The sequence below is a fragment of the Labrus mixtus genome, chromosome 4, assembly GCF_963584025.1.
Source record: "Labrus mixtus chromosome 4, fLabMix1.1, whole genome shotgun sequence".
In the NCBI taxonomy this organism is placed as follows: Eukaryota; Metazoa; Chordata; class Actinopteri; order Labriformes; family Labridae; genus Labrus; species Labrus mixtus.
The window spans coordinates 9,219,956-9,240,900 of NC_083615.1; the positions used below are offsets into that span (position 1 = coordinate 9,219,956).

At 40.4% G+C, this 20,945-nt stretch overlaps 4 protein-coding genes across 5 annotated transcripts in view; 3 read left to right on the forward strand and 1 right to left on the reverse strand.

The window, feature by feature from the left end:
- The first annotated feature begins 437 nt into the window (after positions 1-437).
- On the forward strand, positions 438-9,624 carry nt5dc3 (5'-nucleotidase domain containing 3). The gene is made up of 14 exons (XM_061035739.1): positions 438-804; positions 1,895-2,079; positions 2,791-2,865; positions 2,965-3,020; positions 3,172-3,262; positions 3,370-3,507; positions 4,377-4,437; positions 4,657-4,759; positions 5,832-5,933; positions 6,100-6,181; positions 6,287-6,373; positions 7,550-7,690; positions 7,784-7,848; positions 7,968-9,624. The coding sequence occupies exons 1-14, from the start codon at positions 519-521 to the stop codon at positions 8,233-8,235; spliced, it is 1,740 nt and encodes a 579-aa protein (XP_060891722.1). The 5' UTR covers positions 438-518; the 3' UTR covers positions 8,236-9,624.
- A 125-nt stretch (positions 9,625-9,749) lies between these two features.
- Positions 9,750-14,304, forward strand: parietopsin. Its single transcript, XM_061035741.1, has 4 exons — positions 9,750-10,427; positions 11,119-11,447; positions 11,582-11,827; positions 12,901-14,304. Exons 1-4 carry the CDS (start codon positions 9,977-9,979, stop codon positions 13,057-13,059), a joined length of 1,185 nt encoding a protein of 394 aa, XP_060891724.1. The 5' UTR covers positions 9,750-9,976; the 3' UTR covers positions 13,060-14,304.
- Positions 14,305-15,262: 958 nt separating this feature from the next.
- On the forward strand, positions 15,263-19,114 carry LOC132972712 (uncharacterized). Its single transcript, XM_061035747.1, has one exon. It carries the CDS (start codon positions 16,068-16,070, stop codon positions 17,643-17,645), a length of 1,578 nt encoding a protein of 525 aa, XP_060891730.1. The 5' UTR covers positions 15,263-16,067; the 3' UTR covers positions 17,646-19,114.
- Positions 19,115-19,135: 21 nt separating this feature from the next.
- The window catches only part of LOC132972710 (potassium voltage-gated channel subfamily D member 2-like), a 34,547-nt gene continuing 32,737 nt past the window's right edge, over positions 19,136-20,945 (reverse strand). For both annotated transcript variants that reach the window (XM_061035744.1, XM_061035745.1), the window contains one exon: positions 19,136-20,500. In XM_061035744.1, the coding sequence (XP_060891727.1) occupies positions 20,314-20,500 (187 nt within the window). In that variant the 3' untranslated portion in view covers positions 19,136-20,313. The remainder of the gene's footprint in view (positions 20,501-20,945) is intronic.

Below are 20,945 nucleotides of genomic sequence, written 5' to 3' on the forward strand. Positions count from 1 at the left end.
TTACATTTTTATGAGTACTTAATTGTTGACGATGAACATTTTTTATCGATTTTACAATGTTTGAATGCGAGAGGGAGACACTCCTGCTCGCCTGTAAAGTCATTCTATTTAATAATCTTCAGTTATAATAACTTGATCTTAGTTATTTGTATCAGCCTGATTTTATTTGTCTGCTCTGTTGTTGTCTTTACCTCGGCACAGTTGTAAACGAGCGTTCTCCCTCAATGTGGATTTAAAGGATTTAAACAAACAAATAAAATAAATAAATGAAAATGAACTCTCTTCCCGGATCATACATATTTAACGCATGTATCGGGTAACCCATCTCATTCAAGCATTTAAGTGGAAAGTAGGAAGCAACTTAACTCCAGACGCATTTGCCTCTGATTGGCTATTGGTGTGGGACCCTCCCAAACGCGGATGTGACGTAGTATTTACAGAGCAGCCTGTCAACCTCATGCTATCGTTTGAGAGCTCACCGCGACCTACAAACGGGCTGCCATCCAAACACCGGAGTCATGGCGCCCTTGTCTCTGCCCCTGTCGTCTCTGTTGAGGCACAGGGACTGTCTGCAGAAGGTGAATGTGTTCAGTAATGCAGTACGGGGTCTACGTCACCGGGCGGTCACATCTCGCTTATGGAAGCGCAGTTTCGGCGCAGTAACACATGAAGTCGGTCAACTACTGTCAAGCCGGAGCAGAACCCAAAACTACGCAGCATCTGTTTGTAGGAGCTCCTCGGGCGGTCCGGACATGAAAGAGAGGCTGTGGTCTCTTTACAATGAGACCAAGAGACAGACTGAAGGTATGGACACACTTCAAACACAATAAGGTTCAGCACTGCGGTAGTAGGCTGCAAAAACTGTCGTTGTCTAACGATCCTATTATGACTGTTTCCAGCAGGTTATACTGCAACAACCAATTTACAGAGCCTCCAACAAACGGGCTTCAAATTATAACTGACAGCATATAGGTGGAAGTGATTTGTTGTTATAAGCTATGATACTTTGATGTACACTTGCATGGATGGAAAACACAACATGAACAACTCATATCCAATGCCTACCTTTTTGAATCGTGTAGCACTCAAACTTTAAGGCTTTGAAAAGATTGAAAATATGGACAATTGTGCAAGTTTCACTTCTGTTGAGGTTTTTATTATTCAAGTTCATATATAAAATGATGCCCAAATCCTCAATACTAATTCAAAACCAGATTATGCACGAGACTTCGGGAGTTTAGTTCCATCCAGATTTTTTAAAGAGTGGTGCAAATCAGGTGAAAACAATCCAAATACCTGAAAAAAAAAAGAAAAAGAAAGAATGCAAAAACAATCAAAAGACAATGCTTGGCGAAGAGTTGAATGTATGATGTCCTAACGGTGATTCTATTATTTCCACTCCTGAACAGGTTAAATAAATGCCAGTGCCATATCAGCACCCTCCATTAAATGTAACAACTTCTTATGAGAAGTTTGTCTTATGCACTTAAGTTGTTATACTTAACAAATAATGTACTTAGATATCTGCTTTTGTCTTTAAAGACGACCCTCTTAGACCAAGGTTTTCTTAGAGAGTTTTTTTTTTTTTTTAAAGATTTATTTTTGGGCTTTTTGTGCCTTTAATGTAGAGATAGGACAGCGGATAGAGATTGAAATTAGAGAGAGAGAGAGAGAGAGGGGAATGACATGCAGGAAAGGAGCCACAAGCTGGATTCTAACCTGGGCCACCCGTTCGGAAGACTACAGCCTCCATACATGGGGCGCGCGCACTAACCACTGCGCCACCAGCGCCCCTTCTTAAGAGAGTTTTTAAGAATTTCTTGTGTTTCTGTCATCAAACGTATCCGAGTGGAAGAAAACTGCTTGATAACCTGAGATGTTTCTCTCTTCTCAGAGTTGATCCCAGTCTTACACACCAACTCAGTGGACTCTGATACCATTTTTGCCAACAATGAGATGAGTCTGCGAGACATAGAGATCTATGGCTTTGACTATGACTACACACTGGCCTTCTACTCCCGACACCTCCACACCCTCATCTTCAACATAGCGCGGGACATCCTCATCAATAATCACAGGGTGGGTGCATTGTACGACTCCTTCTGGCATTTGAAACTTGTTTTCAGTACAGACAAAATCATTCTACTTGGCTGAATACCATATAATATACACATGTATATATACTTTATTGTTCTCTTGGAGAAATGTGTTTTTGCCTCCAAGTGCTGCAAACATTTAGCTGCCTCCACAATATTAAGAGAATAAGAAACAGTTAAATGAAACAACAATCCACATGTACACAGAGAGGCAAATATCAATGAAAAACACAACATACAGCATATTGCATAATACTTAAAAAGCACAAGATCTGCATAAACACAACGTAATCAATACCGTGTGTCGCTGTAGGAGAGCGGAGGATTAAATGTGGCTGAGGTGTCGCCAAACAGCAGTTTGTTTTGGTTTCGTGCTTGTGCTCAATGGCGACATCTACTGGATCAAAAAGTCACACATTCTTCATTTAAAACCACCAAAATTATTTCCAGTCAAGAAATTCAAATTTTGGTTTTCACTAAAATTCTTGGTGCACTTTGGTGCTGACTGAACAGAATCATATTCATTCAGTTGAAAACTGGGCTTGTACGATAGAGCAAAGTTTTTACCCGCAAAGTTAGTTCATGTTTTAGCCTTTGGGTTGCCCTATTAGTTTCAATCAATTGTTTGAAAGATGATTTGATTTTACTGTCATTGACAATCTCAACCACAATTTTTTAATTGTCTTTACATTAGTATCCTGAGGGTCTGCGAAAGTATGAGTACATCCCTAATTTTGCTGTAAGAGGACTTCACTATGACGTCCAAAAGGTGAGAAGATTCTTTTTTATCTATCTCATTAAGATAACTGCTGTTCTTTGTGCTCAGTTAAAGAGGATGTCTGTGTTAATATTGAATGATTTGTGACAGGCACTGCTGATGAAGATAGATGCTTTCCACTACATCCAGTTGGGAACGGTATACAGGTATCAGTTTAATGTGTCCTTTGTGCAACCACTGAACATTTAAGGCTAAATATGGAACAGCTTTTCTGTCAGCTCTCATCTCCTGTTTGAACATGCTGAAGGACATTGTATGAACTGTCTGATGATTTGTTTATTTTGTATTTTCCTTCAGGGGTCTTCATCCAGTTCCTGATGAGGAGGTCATCGCCATGTACGAAGGCTGTCACGTACCTCTAGAAATCATGAGCGACTTCTACGGGAAGGTGATTTTCATGTCCTCCTTTTCGTTTTCTTTTTTTTTTATGGCTCTTAAATGGACAAACAGAATTCAAATCAACAGAATATAATTACTGTAATCTCTGTCCTGCAGAGTTCTCATGGCCACACAATGAAACAGTTTATGGATATTTTCTCACTGCCTGAGATGACCCTCCTGTCCTGCGTGAATGACTTCTTCATGAGGCACAACATTGACTATGAGCCCGTCCATCTCTACAAAGACGTAAAGGTGAGCTGTCTTGAATATTTAACCATCTATGATCAGTGTTTTGGGAAAGTGAGCTGACATGATTAGACAGATATGGACTCTACTTTATCCAGTTTATTGTCCCTCTGAGGTATGTATCAGCACATAAATGTTTAGAACATGTTTGTTTGTAGGGGTGCTGGGATACTTAAGCCATCCTGTGCTGTCTTAATTTTAGCTCTGAAAAACCAGAGTCTAAATTTAGTCAACAAGCACGCATGCAGCCATCTGTGTGTGTTCTCTGGTGGCTCTGCTACTTCAGAGAGGGAGAGGGGCGGGAAATGAGCGCTGTCATCTCTCTTTGGAGGGTAGCTGTCATGCTGCTCCTGTCTATTCTACGTGACGCTGCAGCCTTTTTGACAGATTGCTGTCATTAAAAGCCCTCACACACGCTCACTGTTCCTCGAGTGCCTCTCATAACTATTCAAGGACAAACTGCTTGTGCTTTTTGTTCTCCCAAAGGCCTGATTCATTTTGCAGCTCAACTTTCCTTTTACTTTTAATACAACAAATAATCGTTGTATAAGACAAATCTCCTTTGAATTTGTCCCTTAAAAGAGCTGCTTGGCAAAGACGAGTCTATTGACACGTGTATCTACTCAAAAGCACAAGTCACCCTGTTGGAAACTCGCTATACACATGTTCTCCCTGTGTCAAAGTGCCAAACTCCAGGGCTTTGCTTTCTTCATGTGGGATTTGTATTTCAGACATGTGCTTTTCTTTGTGCTTCCAAGTCAGCCGTGTATGCACAGTGCAAAGTGTTGCTGCTGGAGATGAATGCTTAACATTGTGTCACTGATGTGATGACTTCTTTGCTGAGGGCTGTTTACCTTTTTTTTTCCTCTTCTCAGGAAGCCATTAGAGACGTTCACGTCAAGGGTATAATGTACCGCGCTGTGGAGGCAGACATCGGTAATGTTCTCTAATTTATACAACTTTTTTTTCAAAGATAATTTAAAATATTGTATATCTGAGCTGCTGCCGAGACATAAAAAAATGTATTAAGTACTAACGAGGCTGCGATTTACAAATAAAAAGCAGTTTTGTTTGTTTGAATGATATCAGTATCACCCCTCCTCCTCCTCCTCCTCATCCTCTTTTTTCCTCTCTCTCTGTTTTCTCATTCTGCAGATAAATATATTTGCTACGGTGAGCAGAGCCACGCTGTGCTGAAGAAGCTGTCAGAGCACGGAAAAAAGATGTTCCTCATTACCAACAGTCCATTTGACTTTGTGTAAGTGCGAGCCTGCCGCTGTTTGCATGATTCATTAAAAATGTCATGCGTTAGCGAGCTCGTGTTTTATTGGTGCTGTACAATGCCTCCACATTTAGATAAGGGTAGCCATCATATTAAAAAAAGGCGTGTTTATAATTCATAGAATAATCATGGACAGGCACAAAATGATGAGCTCCAAACAACATGAATCATAAGCCAGTGAGTCAGTTTATTTCAAGAGAAGACTTGAAAAGCAAATATTGATCAAAGAGCTTTACAGAGACAACAACAGCAGCAATCCAATATCACATGACATAAATAAGAGCGATTAAGAAGCGCAATCTTGATGAACAGAATTGTACAAACAAATAAAGAACAGACAAATAAAAGCCAGCTGTGATCAGCATGTCTTCATTATGACACTCTGAGAATCTCAAGAGACAGGTCTTTAGAGAAAAGGAAACTGAGATGCTGCACTCTGATGTTTGAGATATCTAAAGTTTTCTAATGCAACATTTCATCCTCTAAATCTTGTAGAATCTGTTTTCTTCTCACCTAATGATTCACTAACTAATCTATTTGCTGGTATTGTAATTTTCGGTATTGTAATTTCTGCACTGTCTCGTATATTATCATCACAAATTCTGTTGATTTGTCTGGTAATAATGTCCCCTTCATGTTCAGCTGCCTGAGTTTAAAAAAAAAAAAAAATTAGTTGAACCCTATGAAATATAATTTTAATTGCATGTGGTTTCTTTTTATTTGCATGTTGTGCATCAACACAGAGGGTGTTTGTTCGGGTAAATTTGAACCTTTAGTGTTATAAATGCAGCTTCTCTGTTTCCACTCTGTTGCTGTTCTATGCACCATCACACAACTGGGATAAGATGAACACACCCTTTATTAAAACGTTTATATAGAAGGTTGTAACTAACTTGGCAGTTTCATTGAGTTAAATGTAAAGTCACACACACACACAGAGAGTGTCAGACTTTGTGTACATGTTTTTGCTGATGTAGTGATTTGCCCTCATGATGAGTTTTGAGATGTTGCTGACTAGTCGATATTTTGAAAACGCTGTCCTTCACAGAGATCGGGGGATGAGCTACATTGTGGGGAAAGACTGGAGGGACCTGTTTGATGTTGTGATCGTTCAGGCAGACAAACCTGGCTTCTTCAATGACAGGAGAAAGTAAGTGTGTCTGTCGGTGCCTCTTGAATCCACCCAGAGGCCTCACTGGGCTGCACATGTAGGACTTCTAAATAGAGCTGTTACACTGTTTGTGATGTGTGTAACTGTTTAAAGAGCTGACAATAATATAAGTAGGTAAGATATGTCTTTCTTTATTTTCCCTCAGACCTTTCAGGAGAGTGACAGACAAAGGGGCTCTGCTGTGGGACCGGATCCACAGGTTGGATAAAGGGCAGATCTACAAACAGGTGTTGTACGAGGACATGACGTGCCAGCTTAAAATGATTTCTGCTCAATAAAAACATCACTAGAAAACATATGATTGACTTTTTTTGTGTTTGTATTTTTCATAGGGAAATCTTTATGAGTTCCTGAGACTGACTGGCTGGAGAGGATCCAAAGTGCTGTACTTTGGTGATCACATCTATAGTGACTTGGCGGTAAGTAGCATCCAGCCGTCTTTACAGCTAAGGACATAAATGTTCTGACGTATGAAAGATAGTTATTTATAATGAACCAAAATAGTATAACACTGCTCAATTTAAAGGCAGGCTTGGTCATTTTTGAAAAACTAGCATGGTTTTGAAAGTAGCATTCCCTCAGTGAGATTCTTAACTGGAACAAAGATCCTAAAACAAGAGGGTGTATGATGTTATTCTTATTCTGTGAAACTATAGTAACCGTAGCTCTGCATCAGGATTGGCTGTTGGGCATTTTAATGAGTGTCAGTGTCTCCTGGTATATCACACCTGCAGCAGTAGGTGTCACTTCTTATCATACTTGTATCCTATAAAGTTGCACAGAGCTCCCCCTCATCTGCTCTAAACAACACAAGCATTAGTGTGTTTTTTTTTTTTTGATTGTGTCACAATGAGTTATAACATCTTGGATATTTAAATGTAATTGATTGGCTGTAAATGGTGTTAATGAAAGACAGAGTTTACATGTCTGGCATAATGCCTTGCTGTTAGCACCCGGCTGTCAAACACGTCGCCTTGCTTATTAAATAGAAGATGGAAGATGGCGTTTGCAGGTTGGAGCGACCACTCTTATAGACGGTATCTCAGGCTGCGGGGATGAGATCATTACTGCCAGGAGGACACAGAGCTGGAACATCTCTGAGCTGATAAGGAGGGAGGGTTTCAGTGACATTTTACTCATGCTTAATGTGGTTATATTACAAAACCTAAGTAAAGTTGCAGGATGCACTCAATCAATCATTAATCAATAAGCACTTTTCACGGAAGGAAATGTGACTCAAATACACAAAAAAACAGGAACTGTAGAAACGCTATCCTCTAAGTCAAGTGAAGAAACACCAGCTAATGAATTAGACAAATAGAAACTCTCACTTTGTATGTTTTTTTTTGTAGAATTAACACAGAATATAATCCGTACTGTATTTATGTAGTCAGATTAATTCAAACTTAATTAAAGGTCACCCTAAATAGGGAAAATAAAACAGAAAAATGCAAAAAAAAATCTCAATTTAAAATTGAAGATAGTTGTTATCTATAATCTCAAGTCATTTGAACTTCTTACATAACTCAATCATGCTGTCTACTGTGGTAAGAGTTCCAAGACTGCTTTTCTTGACCTGCGCCTTTGCTTTGCAGGATCTGACGCTGAAACATGGCTGGAGGACGGGCGCCATCATCCCTGAGCTGAGGAAGGAGATCAAGATCATGAACACAGAGCAGTACATGCACATGATGGCCTGGTTACAGGCACTGACTGGACTCATCGAACAGATGCAGGTCAGGAGAATTCAAACAAAAATGTATGTCCGTTTGTTTTTGAAGCTTCATGTTGATTTTGTGCTTAATATTCTATGCACTGCTCCTGACTAGGTACACAGGGATCCAGTCTCTCAGGCTGTGGTTGAGGAGTGGATCAGTGAAAGAGAAGCCATGAGGTAAAGGAAAAAATATGTTTGGTGATCAAAAGCAGTTTTCATCATGTGAGAATCTTGTAGAAGTGATCCATATCTGTATTGACGGTATGCACTATGCATTATGTTTTCTTAATTGGCAGGCCACAAACTAAGGACATCTTCAACAGTCAGTTCGGGAGTCTTTTCCGGACGTACCACAACCCCACCTACTTCTCCCGCCGACTCTCCCGCTTCGCTGACATCTACATGGCCTCCATCAGCTGCCTGCTCAACTACGACTTCCAGCACACTTTCTTCCCTCGCCGCACTCCCCTGCAGCACGAGTCCCCCTTCTGGCCTGAGCACAGTCCTGCGGGTATCAGCAGCGTCTCCTCGCAGCTCCACAGCTCCAAAGCAGAGTCCGATTAGAGAGACAGAACGGAGAGATCAGAGGTCAAATGTTCAGGCGTAGGTTTTATTTTCACGTTTTAAGACATGGCTCTGTAAAGGGTGCATGTCACATTTTAAGATATGTGTAAATCATGCAACTGTTATTTATTAAGCTTTAGTTACTCTTTAAAGGCAATTTTTTGATCCAGCAGATGTCGCCCTTGAGCACCAGCAAGAAACCAAAACAACTCGCGGTTTTAGCATGCTAATGCTAGCGATCTTTATTGTGCTCGTATCGTCACACAGCATGTAAATTTACCCGAAATGACCGTGATTTAGAAATGCTTACGTGACATTCAATTAAGCAGTGAGTACAGTATGTTATTCTTCTTTTCTCTAGTCCGTCGATTAAACAACTTTTATACGTGAGGGGAGGAGTCAGCCGTTGTCCCGACGATGTAAACAAACTGAAGATAGGACTCGGAAAACATCACAGACAGTGGGACTCGGGTGTTACATTCATTGTAGTCAGTCATGACTCACAGAGTTATTTTCATTGATTTTTGTTACATTTAAGTGTGAAAAATATATAAATATAAAGCCTTTAAGAGGAGCAGTGGATATACCTTCTTTTTTTGGCCAAATGACTCATTATCTAATGAGCATTTTAGGCATTTTCCACTGTTTGTTTTAGGTTTGCATATGTGTGTGTATAAACCGATAATGCAGTACCACAGTTTAAACAATAGGGGGCAGCCACACATTAAGTCTATCTTTGATCTGTGATATAAGGACCATGCTGGAAGAGTCTTTTGCTTTTTATCCTTTGCATCTGTAAAATCACAGGATTGTAGTTGAAATGGGGATACTCAGATGTCAAATTTACAAGTCAAACTTTGTTGCCTTAACCTCACAACACTCTGATGTACATTTGTCTTTCACCAGCCTGATGTAATGAGTCATCTTTTTTAATTCTTTGCCATGCAGCAGCAGCTTAGTTCATCTTGAACAGCACATTGTAATACATCGCACATTTCTGTTCAGAAATCTTGTTCTCTGACTGTTTGAACCAGTTACACACTGCTCAGCCTGTACGTCTCATTTGAGCAGGGAGATATGTTTAATATTTGTCTGGGAAAAAAATAGAGCATCGTTGCTATATTTAGCTGTTATTCTTTTTGATCATGTGAAGGCAGCATGTGGGTTTGACACTTTTTACTGAAAGTGTGTGAAACATTTTCACACATGCTGGAAAATAATATATTTGTTATGAGCTAGAAATGTTGAGTTTTTAAATGTATGGAAAAATGTTATTCTTAAATATAAATGGCCATAGCCAGGACCTCATGGTTTGATTTTCTGTTTAGTTTAAAATATGTCTTGTTGTGTCTTTCTTTTTCACTATTTATTAAAATAGATATGACTTAATGGTGCTTTCTACGTGTTGATTAGGTGGATTTAAATCTACTTCATGTGGTTAAATAAATGCTCTGTCAATCTTTCACACAAAAAAGTTTGTGAACTACAATCGGGGAAAAATATTAAACAATTTGAAAGTAACGTTTTTGGGACTACTTATCCTCCCTAATATCTCTCCAGTTTCTAGTAGCCATTATATTAATAGGCCCTGGTTTCTTAGAATTAATCCCTCCAAATCGTGTTAGGGACTCATATCCCATATTGCATTCGAGGCTTTCTCTATCAGGCAGGTGCATCATCAGAGATCTTGGAAAATGAACAAAGCCGAGTGGTTTAACGGGGATCAGAAGCGATAAGATCGATGTCGCTGTGTTTTGAGCTGAGCAGAGTGTCTGTGGGTTCAGTATCAGGCCCCCTCACACTTGGTGCAGGACCTCGACTTCATTTAGGCACCATGGACAGAAACAGCACGCCGTGGAGCTCCGGCTCTCACCCTCCATCCCTCCACCTCGCCGCGATGGTGGGGACGGTGGCGCCCACCATCTTCCCCCGGTTGGGCTACAGCGTCCTGTCCTTCCTCATGTTCATGAACACAGTGCTGACGGTGTTCAACAACAGCCTGGTCATAGCGGTGATGATGAGGAACCCGTCTCTCCTGCAGCCCATGAACGTGTTCATCCTCAGCCTCGCGGTGTCTGACCTCATGATCGGCCTGTGCGGATCCCTGGTGGTCACCATCACCAACTACCAAGGCTCCTTCTTCATCGGCCACGCGGCCTGCGTCTTTCAAGGCTTTGCTGTCAATTATTTTGGTGAGTTCAGAGAGCAGTTTCTGTTCTTTAAACTTTTGAGATCATTTTCCTCTCTGGCATTATTGTTTCACACGAGTAAATCTTAAAATGTATTCCAGTTTGAGATTTCATTTATAACAACCTTTATTTTAGACTTATCCTGCTTAGTCAAGGGGTCAAGACGAAAGCAGGGAAACAGCATAGATAGAGTTACACAGGCAGAGCAATACATACACTGACAAGGTGAAATATTAATCATAAAACAAGTGCAAAAATGCCACTAGCATGTGATGTTGAAAAACAACTAATGCAGGAATAAACCCTCAAAGATTCTTCTTCCATATTTAGTCAAGGTACAGTAAAATTCCAGATAAAAATCAAGCCAGGCAGTTTCTTGTGCTAAAGTTCAAGACTTTGTTTTTCTTTTATTCAGTCTTTCAATAATTTCTGTATGAAATGCCTCAAATGTCGTGTTTCTTTCTTGAAAAATGTTACATTTAAAAGTTCATTATTGAATTTGAAAACTGAAAGCTGAAATTCAAGGACGGCTGTAGTGTTAAGTTCAGTCTCCTTGGTGGTTGAAGTTTTCTTAGAAACAAAAATAGAGGTATGTGAGATGCTCTCGTTGACAACTCTTGTTATTGATGTGGTTGGAGTCTGAACAAACAGTTTATAAGTCAACCTCAAGCTCAGATTTTTTTGTCACTCATAGGTCTGGTGTCGCTCTGGACTCTGACTCTGCTTGCCTACGAGCGCTACAACGTGGTGTGTAAGCCGAGAGCCGGCCTGAAGTTGAGCATGCGGAGAAGCATCATTGGTCTGCTGTTCGTCTGGATCTTCTGCTTGTTCTGGGCTGTGGCTCCGTTATTCGGCTGGAGCTCCTATGGACCTGAGGGAGTGCAGACCTCCTGCTCTCTGGCCTGGGAGGAGAGATCGTGGAGCAACTACAGTTATCTCATCCTCTACACACTCCTGTGCTTCATCCTGCCTGTCATGGTCATCATCTACTGCTACTCCAAAGTGCTCAAATCCATGAACAGGGTGCGTTCATGATGACTTCTGCACATTTATAACTCCCTTTTTAGATTTCATATCCACATCTCCATCCTCATCTGTTTGTAGCCTAATACACGTTATTAGCTTTTAAAGGGTGCAAAATGTGCTTTCTGTTCTAGCTGAACAGGAGTGTGGAGCTCCAGGGGGGGCGATCGAGCCAGAAAGAGAACGAACATGCCATCAGTATGGTCCTGGCCATGGTGATCGCTTTCTTTGTCTGCTGGCTGCCCTACACAGCGTTGTCTGTGGTGGTAGTCATGGATCCAGAGTTCTACATCCCCCCTATTGTCGCCACCATGCCTATGTACTTTGCCAAGACCAGCCCTGTGTATAACCCCATCATCTACTTTCTGTCAAACAAGCAGGTAAGACGCTGCTAATTAGAGTGTGCATTAAATAAGCTCAATCAATCTATGGATCACGTTATGTGTCAAAACATTTTACAGGAAATTCAGGCCGTATATACTGTTCTTTTTCTATTAGTTAAAGTGAACTGAAATGTGTCCACCACGAGCTAACATTAGGCATCACTGGCAAGAAAGAAAACCTCCTTTTGACGGGCAGTAACGTGAAACCTCGAGCTGAATCAGACCGATGGTTGGACAGCCATCTGCTGGGACCAGATGGACCGAGAAAGTGGGATAGGGGGGGAGCAGCAGAAAACAGCAGTGGAAAGAGACAGACAGACAGACAGACAGACAAGGAGATGTACTAACAGAAAATAAGAATAGATAATAGAAGCTGATGGTAAAAATGCAAATAATAATATTGATTAACTGCTATTATTAATAGGATTGATATTGCAGTTGCAACTATATCTAAGATTATATAAGCATGACTGATTATTATAATTCAAGCATTTGAAGTTAAGCAGGTCCACAGCAGATGGTCTGGATGAGCCATCCACAGAAACCTGCGAGAAAAGAGATGAGAAAAAAACTCCCAGGAAGACGGAAAGTTATAGTCACATACATTGATGGGAAACTTATGAATCCAGATAGAGATGGAGGAGACTGGATCTCAGTGTATTAAGCCTCCCTGCAGACTAAGCCTATAACAGCTCAACTAGGGGCTTTTTTTTTTTTAGGCAAGCCCTTACTATAAGCCTTTCTAAAAAGGAAAGCTTCAAGCCTACTGGTAACTGGTAGATGCCTCCACAGAAGAGGGGCCTGATAATTGGTGGCTCTACCTCGCATATTACTCTTGAAAATGTTAGGTACCACAAGCAGGCCTGCATTCAGGGAGCACTATGACCTAGAGGTGAGTAGGTCACTATGAGCGCCTAAAATACTTGTGCTTGAATATTACCTGTAAGAGCTTTGTGATTGAGAGTTAAGATTTGAAATTCTAGTTTCTATTTTTTTAAAAGGAGCCAGTGCAGAGAACCTAATAAAAAAACATTTTAATTACTTTTTTTTACTGTTTATCTGTCCAACAGTTCCGTGATGCCGCCCTAGAGGTGCTTTCCTGTGGTCGTTACATTCCCCACGCCCCCACCGCCACTATCAGTATCAACATGCGGCCCCTGAACAGGAGAAGCCGGCTGACTTCCTTAAGCAGGGGCGTCAACACTCACAGCAAGGTGTTGCCCCTGTGACAAAAAAAAAAAACCCAAACAGAAACAAGAAGCTGCCATGCACCATTGTCAGTGTTTATCAGTGCCTCGTCAAGGACTCAGACCTGCACATCTCCAGATCAGAGCGTAGCCCAGTGAGAACACAATCGGCTCAGAAAGCTGAATGCTGATATCCTGAGAGTGGACAGCATAAGTGGAAAACCTTTTGACCCATTATAATGCGACCCGATCTAAAACCAGTGAAAAAACTGATCATGTTGTTGTTAAGATTACGTAAGAGAGAAATTTTGTTTTTCAGCTCGTCAGCTTGTTTGGCTTTTATTGGATTGTCCATGTAGTTATCCTTTGTCCATTTTTTTTTTTGGAACAATAACATCACTCATTTTCATTTTTATTCATGTGCTTTGTGTTGCTCAATAAACTGTAACCTTTTTCACACCGACGTTTGCAGGTTGTGTGCTGTAAGTATGTGGGGAAACTAGCCAAAGAAGCCGAGCAGAAAGGAGATTTTGAAAGAAAGATACAAACTGAAATGAATGATTTGTAAAAATGTAGTTTCCATTTGTACTTTTTGTAGTGTTCCACTTAAATTATTTTTAGTCAAATGTAGCCATTTTTTTTTAAATTTTGAATTTGAAACAGCCTGGCTGCAAAGATACACAGCGAGCAAGCGACCACTGACCTCTGTTTGGGTCTGTTTTCTTATATGTAAGGGGGAAAAAAGTCATCCTTGTGAAAGTTACTAGCAAGTTCAACATTTTCATGTTGTTTCCTGTATTTTAGATCATGCAACCCTTTTTATATTACAAGATCTTTTCCTGGGAAAAAAGTATCTTGATTTTGTATCTAAATGACACGCATACCGCACCACTCTTTCTTATCCTGTAAATAAATAAAGTCTATGTCAACAGTAGCCTGCTCCATCATGTCATCAACACTCCCACTGAGGCCAAGTAACATAGAGTAATAGTTTGTGGGTTACATATCAGTCCTGCTTTTTGCCTCCCAGACACCTCCCAGACTAACACATAATATAAAAATTCTACATGGTATAAGGACATGATTTTACTTGTAAGCACCTGTGTGAATGCAGATTTATTCAGTGAAATTATTATCGATTGCTGGGAAAATTGACAACAAAAGACAACATAATCTGCTGTCCCTCAGGTTGTTGCAAAACCCACAAAATTAGAAACCAGGAGAAATGTGGGTGCACATGTAGAGGCTTTCATTTGTTTTGGCTGGCCTGCCTTGTATTATCTTGCTTTTTTTTTTTTTTTTTTTTTGCTTTTTATCTCTGTAGACAGTTCAGAGGGGGATTAGACAGTTCAGAGAATGATGACATAATGAAAATGTCACTTAAGCCTGATTCAAACCCTGACACATGCCCAAGGCCATGCTGAGTCACCACAAATCAAGATGAATGTGCATGACTGAATTAAAGATGAAGTAAAAGGACACAGAACAGAGGCTTTTTCTTGATGTTTTTGAGTTGCAGCTAGCAACTACAATTACTAAGAGTTGCTGGAGGGTACTCATCGCTCCTCAACTGGTGGTTTGATCAAAGAGAAAAATGTATTGATTTCCTAACTTTGCTCCTTTTTTTGGTATCATTTTTTCACAAAATAATGATTCAAAAGAATGAAACTTTGCAATATGTTCTGTAAATAGAGTTATTCTGATCCTTCATTAAAATGTCAAGAGGCAAACATTTTCAGAGTTCTCTTTGTGCATTGTATTCCTCTTTCTCTTTCTCGCTTATGCACTAACTCTCCAGGTATGATCAGCTGATCCCTCCTCCTTGTGAACAGATTGACAGTCATGTAATGTTTATTATGAGGTGTCCTGCTGCCCCCTGGCCAGGTCACCTTTGTGAGAGATCTTGATCTCAATGGGTTAATTACCTGATTAAATAAAGGTAAAGAATCATCAGCATTAACACATGGTGCAGGGACTGTTTGCATCAGAAAAACATTTAATTCTCCCTTTAGATTGTTTTCGTGCTGTTTTGTGTACAGTCTTAAAAAGGGATCTCTCTCACTGTGGTGGAAGAGTCGTTTTTTAAATGTGCTTTGCCTTGTTTCGATTGGTTTGAAAGTTAATTGTTGCTGAATTAGTCCATTAACTTCCTTATTCCTTATTTTGGCATGCTTAATGTACATTTTGTGAATGGGAATGTTTTTTTAAGCGTTTTTTTCATTTGTAATTTGCCTCTTTTTTTTTTTGTAAATTCTATTCTCAGCAATAAGCCTGTTGTGCTGTATCACTTTATGGCGTCATAAAACTAACTAACTAACTTTAAGCAGCAAGACATTTGATTTACGTAATGTTTTGGGGGGGTTTTGCCACAGTTTATTTTCCAGAACTCTGTTTTTATTGTGACAGAGTTTTGATCAGTGTAAAATGTAGAATGGTCAGGGGGGGAATGCTTTGTTATGATCTAATCCCAGATTTGGTGTAGTCTGTAAGCTTGCACATTTGAGGCAAAGAGCATTTCACACTTTATCTCCAAACAGGATTACACAGTGTCATGCTTTAATCCAGCAGCATGGCTCTCTTTATTTCCTCAGCCAATTCAGAAACTCCAGAGTCATCCATCTGGCCCTCTTAATGCAAAGCTTTTAACCTTTGTGAGGTCCTGTATTAAATGAAATGCACAGCTGTTCACTTCATACACATACATGGCCTGAGCATCTACCATCATCACCATTACATTTGGCTTTTTAAAGATTCACATCAGGAGAATAGTGACATAACCAGTTTTCAATTAACAAATCATCCTTTTTGCTCCCTTGGTGTTTGTGCTAAGAATACACAGCACAGTGTTTAATGAATGTGAACAGTGAGGGCTCCCAGGTGACCTGCTGCTGGCTGCTGTGGAGTGGTAATGAAAAGGGCGGATACTCTGGTGGAACTTGTCAGAGCTTCAGGTTCACCCATTCAGTGGAGAATCATGAGTGGAGAAGCTTGTTATGTGTTTTCAAGGATAAAAAAAAAGATTCAAACATGTTGACTCTTTGAACCTGGAGATGAGAGGCGAGCCCACGTCTGCATGGGACTCTGGGAACAACACCATCTTGGAGGAGTACACAGACATCGCCTTTGTCGCTGCAAACTGCCTGATCCTGTTGATCACATCTGTTGTCGGGGTCGCAGCAAATATTTTTGTCATTCTTGCAGTTTATCACAAAAAATCCCTGCAAACGTGGAACAACGCGCTGGTGGTTAATCTGGCAGTGATAGACATTCTGAGATGCGCAATAGACTGCCCGCTTCTTCTAACCATTGTCATCACGGTGCATCAGAGAGGCCGCGTGAACGAGCTGATCTGTGATGCTCAGGTGGCCTCTTTCGCCTTCAGCTGCTGCATCCAGCTGCTGACGCTGGCCTGTATCAGCGCAGAGAGATACCAGGCCATTGCACAGCCCTTCAAAATGAGCCAAAGAAGAAAGAGAATTATGGTTCTAATACCTCTCACATGGACTTTGGCTATTCTGGTGGCTGGTTACTGTCTAACATTGGTGAAGGACTCAGCTGTGCATCTGAGATGCAAAGGATTACCCAGAGGAACCTCCTCCTCCTATGACACCTTTGGACTTTACATGTTGTTCCCACTTTGGGCAACTTGCTTTGCCGTTATCATTGGATTCTATGCACACATTTTTTTCCTTCTCAGATCACATAACCGCAAAATTTTTGATAGTGGGACTTTTCGTGATGACCAAAAAAAACAAACAGAGAAGAAGCGGATTGAAGGAGAGACCACAACTGTTGGAATTGTTGTGCATGGAAATCCTGTGCTAAGCCAGAACCTTGGCAAAAGTGTCGCTGAGATTGAACTTGTGTCACAAGCTGAACCAAACCCATCAAGTAAAGAGTCAAGTGCTGCTTTGCTGGCCTCAACAAGAGCTTCTCAGAGCATCCCTGTCAGCCGAGAGAATAAGGAAGAATTAAAAAACACTCTTGAGATAACTGACTTGGATACAGAACAACCTCGACCCTCTGACATGCAGGTAACAGCGCAGACTGAGGAGAAACCTTTTAACATAGAGCGGCCAAACCCAATGGACACAAAAGCTGAAGCAAAACCTTCAAGAAGTGATGCTGTTACCGATGTTAAGAGCTCAATGACAAAACCTCAGAAAGTCTCAAACTATTTGGAAACAGAAAAGCAGTCCAAAGAGCAAATGAAAATTGACAAAGCGGCCCCTGAAATGAAAGAAACCTTGACAAACCTTTCTTCTCCTGCACAGGTAGAAAATCCTAAATCCTCTTCCATTGTACCGATTGAACAAAAACAACACAAAAAAAGCAACGGAGGAGAAACTCAGTCTGTGGTTACAGTAGATCAAGTGTCCTCATTGCCTCCAGTCTCCATTAACGTCCCTGAAACAGACGCTGCGAAACAAAACCTGGAGATGGAAGGTGCTGTTTGCATGATGCCGTCAAAAGCGAGAAAAGAGACAGTAAACAAAAAGAAGGAGAGTAAAATGGCGAAGCGTGCCGGTTACATAATCATAAGCTTCCTTTTATTCTGGCTGCCATTGATCACAACCATCCTGGTGAATCTCATTCACAAGCACAAGGACACACCGGTAAGTATTTGAGAAGGGAAGAATTCAACTTTTATTCTTTGCATTTTTCGGTTGAAAAATGATGGAAAATCAAGTTTAGTTTGAAATAGGTGAATAACTGTGCTCTTATGCTGCATCAACAGGGCTTAAGACGAGCTTGCAGCTTACAAAAACATTTTAAAGTCTCAGAAATATCATGATTTTAGGATTTTTATAAAATGTTACCACCTTGAAGTTAGTTTGAGAGTCAAATGCTAATTACCTGTATTTTTGCAATACATAAATAGGTATAACAAATATACATAAAAAATGTATTTCTATTAACATCACAAAAATGTTTATGGTTTTTGATAGTGAGTGTGTTGGTGCACAGCCATTTTATTTGTCTTTCTGATTTTATACGTACTTTATGGTAGTTTGTATTGTTTATTTATTTATCCTCTGTAAAGCAGATTTGCATTAGTATGAAATGTGCTGTACACATAAAATTCAACTGAACGACCTGCATATCAGGTGACCACGCGAGAGGCCCCAAACCCCATGTTGAGAACCTTAATTCCATATATTTGAACCCCAATACAAAGTCTACCTTCTGTTTAAACAACAAAAACGTGAATTTTCCCTTTATTTTTCCAGATTATAATCATCCAGCATGTGGAGATTCTGTCCGTGTCTGTTTCCTGCATCACATCGCTGAGTGACCCGATAATCTACGCTGCAGTAAACCCTCAGTTCCGCACAGAGTTCTACAGGATTAAAAACAGGGTTAAATCCATATTCAATAAGAAATGATCATATCTTCACTGCTGTCTACCTCTGAGCTGCACCAGACCAAATGACCAGATTCAATATTCACTGCATTCAATATTCATTAGATGGTTCACATTTGTCCAGTCTTGTTCAAATATTAACTCAATTGAACCCCAGACGTCGACATGTGAATTTTTATTTGGATAAAGGAGGCCCATTATTTTATATGCCACTGTGATATCTTCGATTTAATGCTGGCTGACTTCTCAGCAGTTTCTAAATACTGCAGAGCAGAGGCGCTGCATGCTGAGAGAAGCAGCCGGAGACAAGGCAAAGAGCTCAGCAGGAGGATGGTCTTCATCAACAATCATGTGTGTGTCTCCAGAGACCCTGCACTCAGGCCCCACCGCTGGGCTGGTCAGGTCCTCACATGTCCTCCTGTAGCACCTCATTATTATCCCATCCTCCTATCAGTGATCTGAAAAAAAACAACATAATGAAATCCCCCTAACTGTGTTCTAGTAAAAAAAGAAAAGACATGGCTCGTTTTAAGGATGTTTGAGTAGAGCTACAGTATTTATTCTATCCACTGCACCAAATGCACAATGTGTGTGATTATTTCTCCCTCTTCCTCACCCCTTATATATGTTCTCCATGACAATGTTTGTATTTCATTAAAAGCAAAGTGTTTACATCATAACATACCAGCCTCCGGTGTCCTACCATAAATCTTTTTTTTTTTTTTTTTTTTTTACTGACAAACCTCCAATGAGAAGAAGAGACATACTTTTTAATAAAACAGAAGTCTGCAATGACAGCATGCAAATCCTTAATTCAATCAGGTAACAGACAGAAATAGTATGCCAACAACTTTCAACTAAATCTAGAAAGAAGAGGAGCCAACTTCCAATGCTGCTGATAAAGTTGTAACTGAGATATTTACAGTATGAAAAATGTACAAAATGGCCTTTTAACACAGTGAAATCTACCAAGTCTCGCTTAGGGGTATTAGAATTCAAGAGGAACGCAATGGATTTAATGGTTTACACTCTTTCGTGTAGAGTTCAAGGTCCACACTTATGAGTCCACAAAAGGGTTAATATTAGTTGACATTCACTCATATTTCTACCTTGTGACCTAACTAATATGTACCCTGTATAGTTCTCAATATCAATTGTTAATTAAAGACAGTAGCTGTCACATAGATCCATATCAGAATGTCAAGTATGTAAGCTAACACAGATTTTGTCAGTTTAGTCATTTTCACTTGCACGTTTCACAAACATGTCGGGATGCGGAGTATATTTTACTCATCGAGCAATGACATCAACCAGTTAATGAGTCAAGTTAATGAATATTCACAACAGTTTTCCATTCCAGCGGGTGTTTGTTCTTTGAATTTACAACAGTGAGGGGACTATCTGAAACCAGTCGATCGAGGGGTTTCAAAATAATCTATTGTGATTGTGGAGTGAAGGTTTCAAATGTACTTTGACTGATTTTCATATTCACAGGGATGGCCCTCTGTTACGGAAATGTGTGCTTTGTCATCAGAGGCCATCAGGAATGACTTTTGCAACATCTGCCTTTGCTCCATGGAATCAGAAGACAACAAATACGACTACATTACATATTCAAAAATAAAGGGTTTTTTTTCTCAGTTATTTTTAGGCAACAACGATAACCATCGCAATCCCAAACGCTTCCTCGCTCTGCTGTGCTTTAAAGGAGCAGGATCTGCTGGTTCGCTCTTCATTTCCAAGGCAGCCGTCCACATCGCTCTAATACCATGCAGAGTTTGACATCAGATGAGATCACTTCTTCAAAAACCCCCCGACTTCTGCTAATCTTATAATCCCTCTAGATTATGGCAGGTTGATGCTCGGTGGTCCCTCTCCTCAGCATCTGGTGCTTTCTTCAGACCAGTTAGCTGATCGGGTAGGCGTGACAACTACAAGGCAGATACTCGGACAATGTTGCTCTGAGAGTATGCGGTGGTGGTGGTGGTGGTGTTGGAGCCGTGCCCGTCTGATGAGGTGACCACGGGGGCAGAAAGGCTGACCATGGATGGAGTGATGTAAGATTCATCATATTTCAAGGGTACCGTCTCGTTGAGTTTGGCATTCAGACTGGAGCGACTGTAGAAGAAAGCATCAAATGAAAGAGGGTGAAACGTTTGACCTTGTACATGTTTCACACAAAGGCAGTCATTTCTAATACTCTTACACCGCATGAGGTCGGTTATGTAATACAGTTAATTTTTTATAAAAAAAAGGAGCTGTGGCTGCTCATTAAGTTGCTGTTCTACTTTTCAGTTGGGCAGCTTTTGTCTATAGAGCCTATAGAGACCTATGGATATAAGACGAAAGACTTCAACCGACTGTACTGTACATCTTAGACACATTTAATCCCTCATTTACACTTTGGGTACAGTATGGAATGACTTGCTGCATTAGAAATTTCACACAAGAAACGTATACTATCACAAGTATATAAAGCTATGAAAAAGAATTTGCAACTCTCAACTCTGCAGGAAAATTTCACACTTAGATTATCGGGACTCTGTTCTCACCAATTTACAAA

Bases quoted from the DNA above. Each gene is read 5' to 3' on its own strand.
- nt5dc3 (XM_061035739.1), top strand. From the start codon at position 519: ATGGCGCCCTTGTCTCTGCCCCTGTCGTCTCTGTTGAGGCACAGGGAC. The intron at 7,691-7,783 runs GTCAGGAGAATT...GCTCCTGACTAG, and splicing joins GACTCATCGAACAGATGCAG to GTACACAGGGATCCAGTCTC. The intron at 7,849-7,967 runs GTAAAGGAAAAA...CTTAATTGGCAG, and splicing joins AGTGAAAGAGAAGCCATGAG to GCCACAAACTAAGGACATCT.
- parietopsin (XM_061035741.1), top strand. From the start codon at position 9,977: ATGTCGCTGTGTTTTGAGCTGAGCAGAGTGTCTGTGGGTTCAGTATCA. The intron at 10,428-11,118 runs GTGAGTTCAGAG...TGTCACTCATAG, and splicing joins CTTTGCTGTCAATTATTTTG to GTCTGGTGTCGCTCTGGACT. The intron at 11,448-11,581 runs GTGCGTTCATGA...TTTCTGTTCTAG, and splicing joins TGCTCAAATCCATGAACAGG to CTGAACAGGAGTGTGGAGCT.
- LOC132972712 (XM_061035747.1), top strand. From the start codon at position 16,068: ATGAGAGGCGAGCCCACGTCTGCATGGGACTCTGGGAACAACACCATC.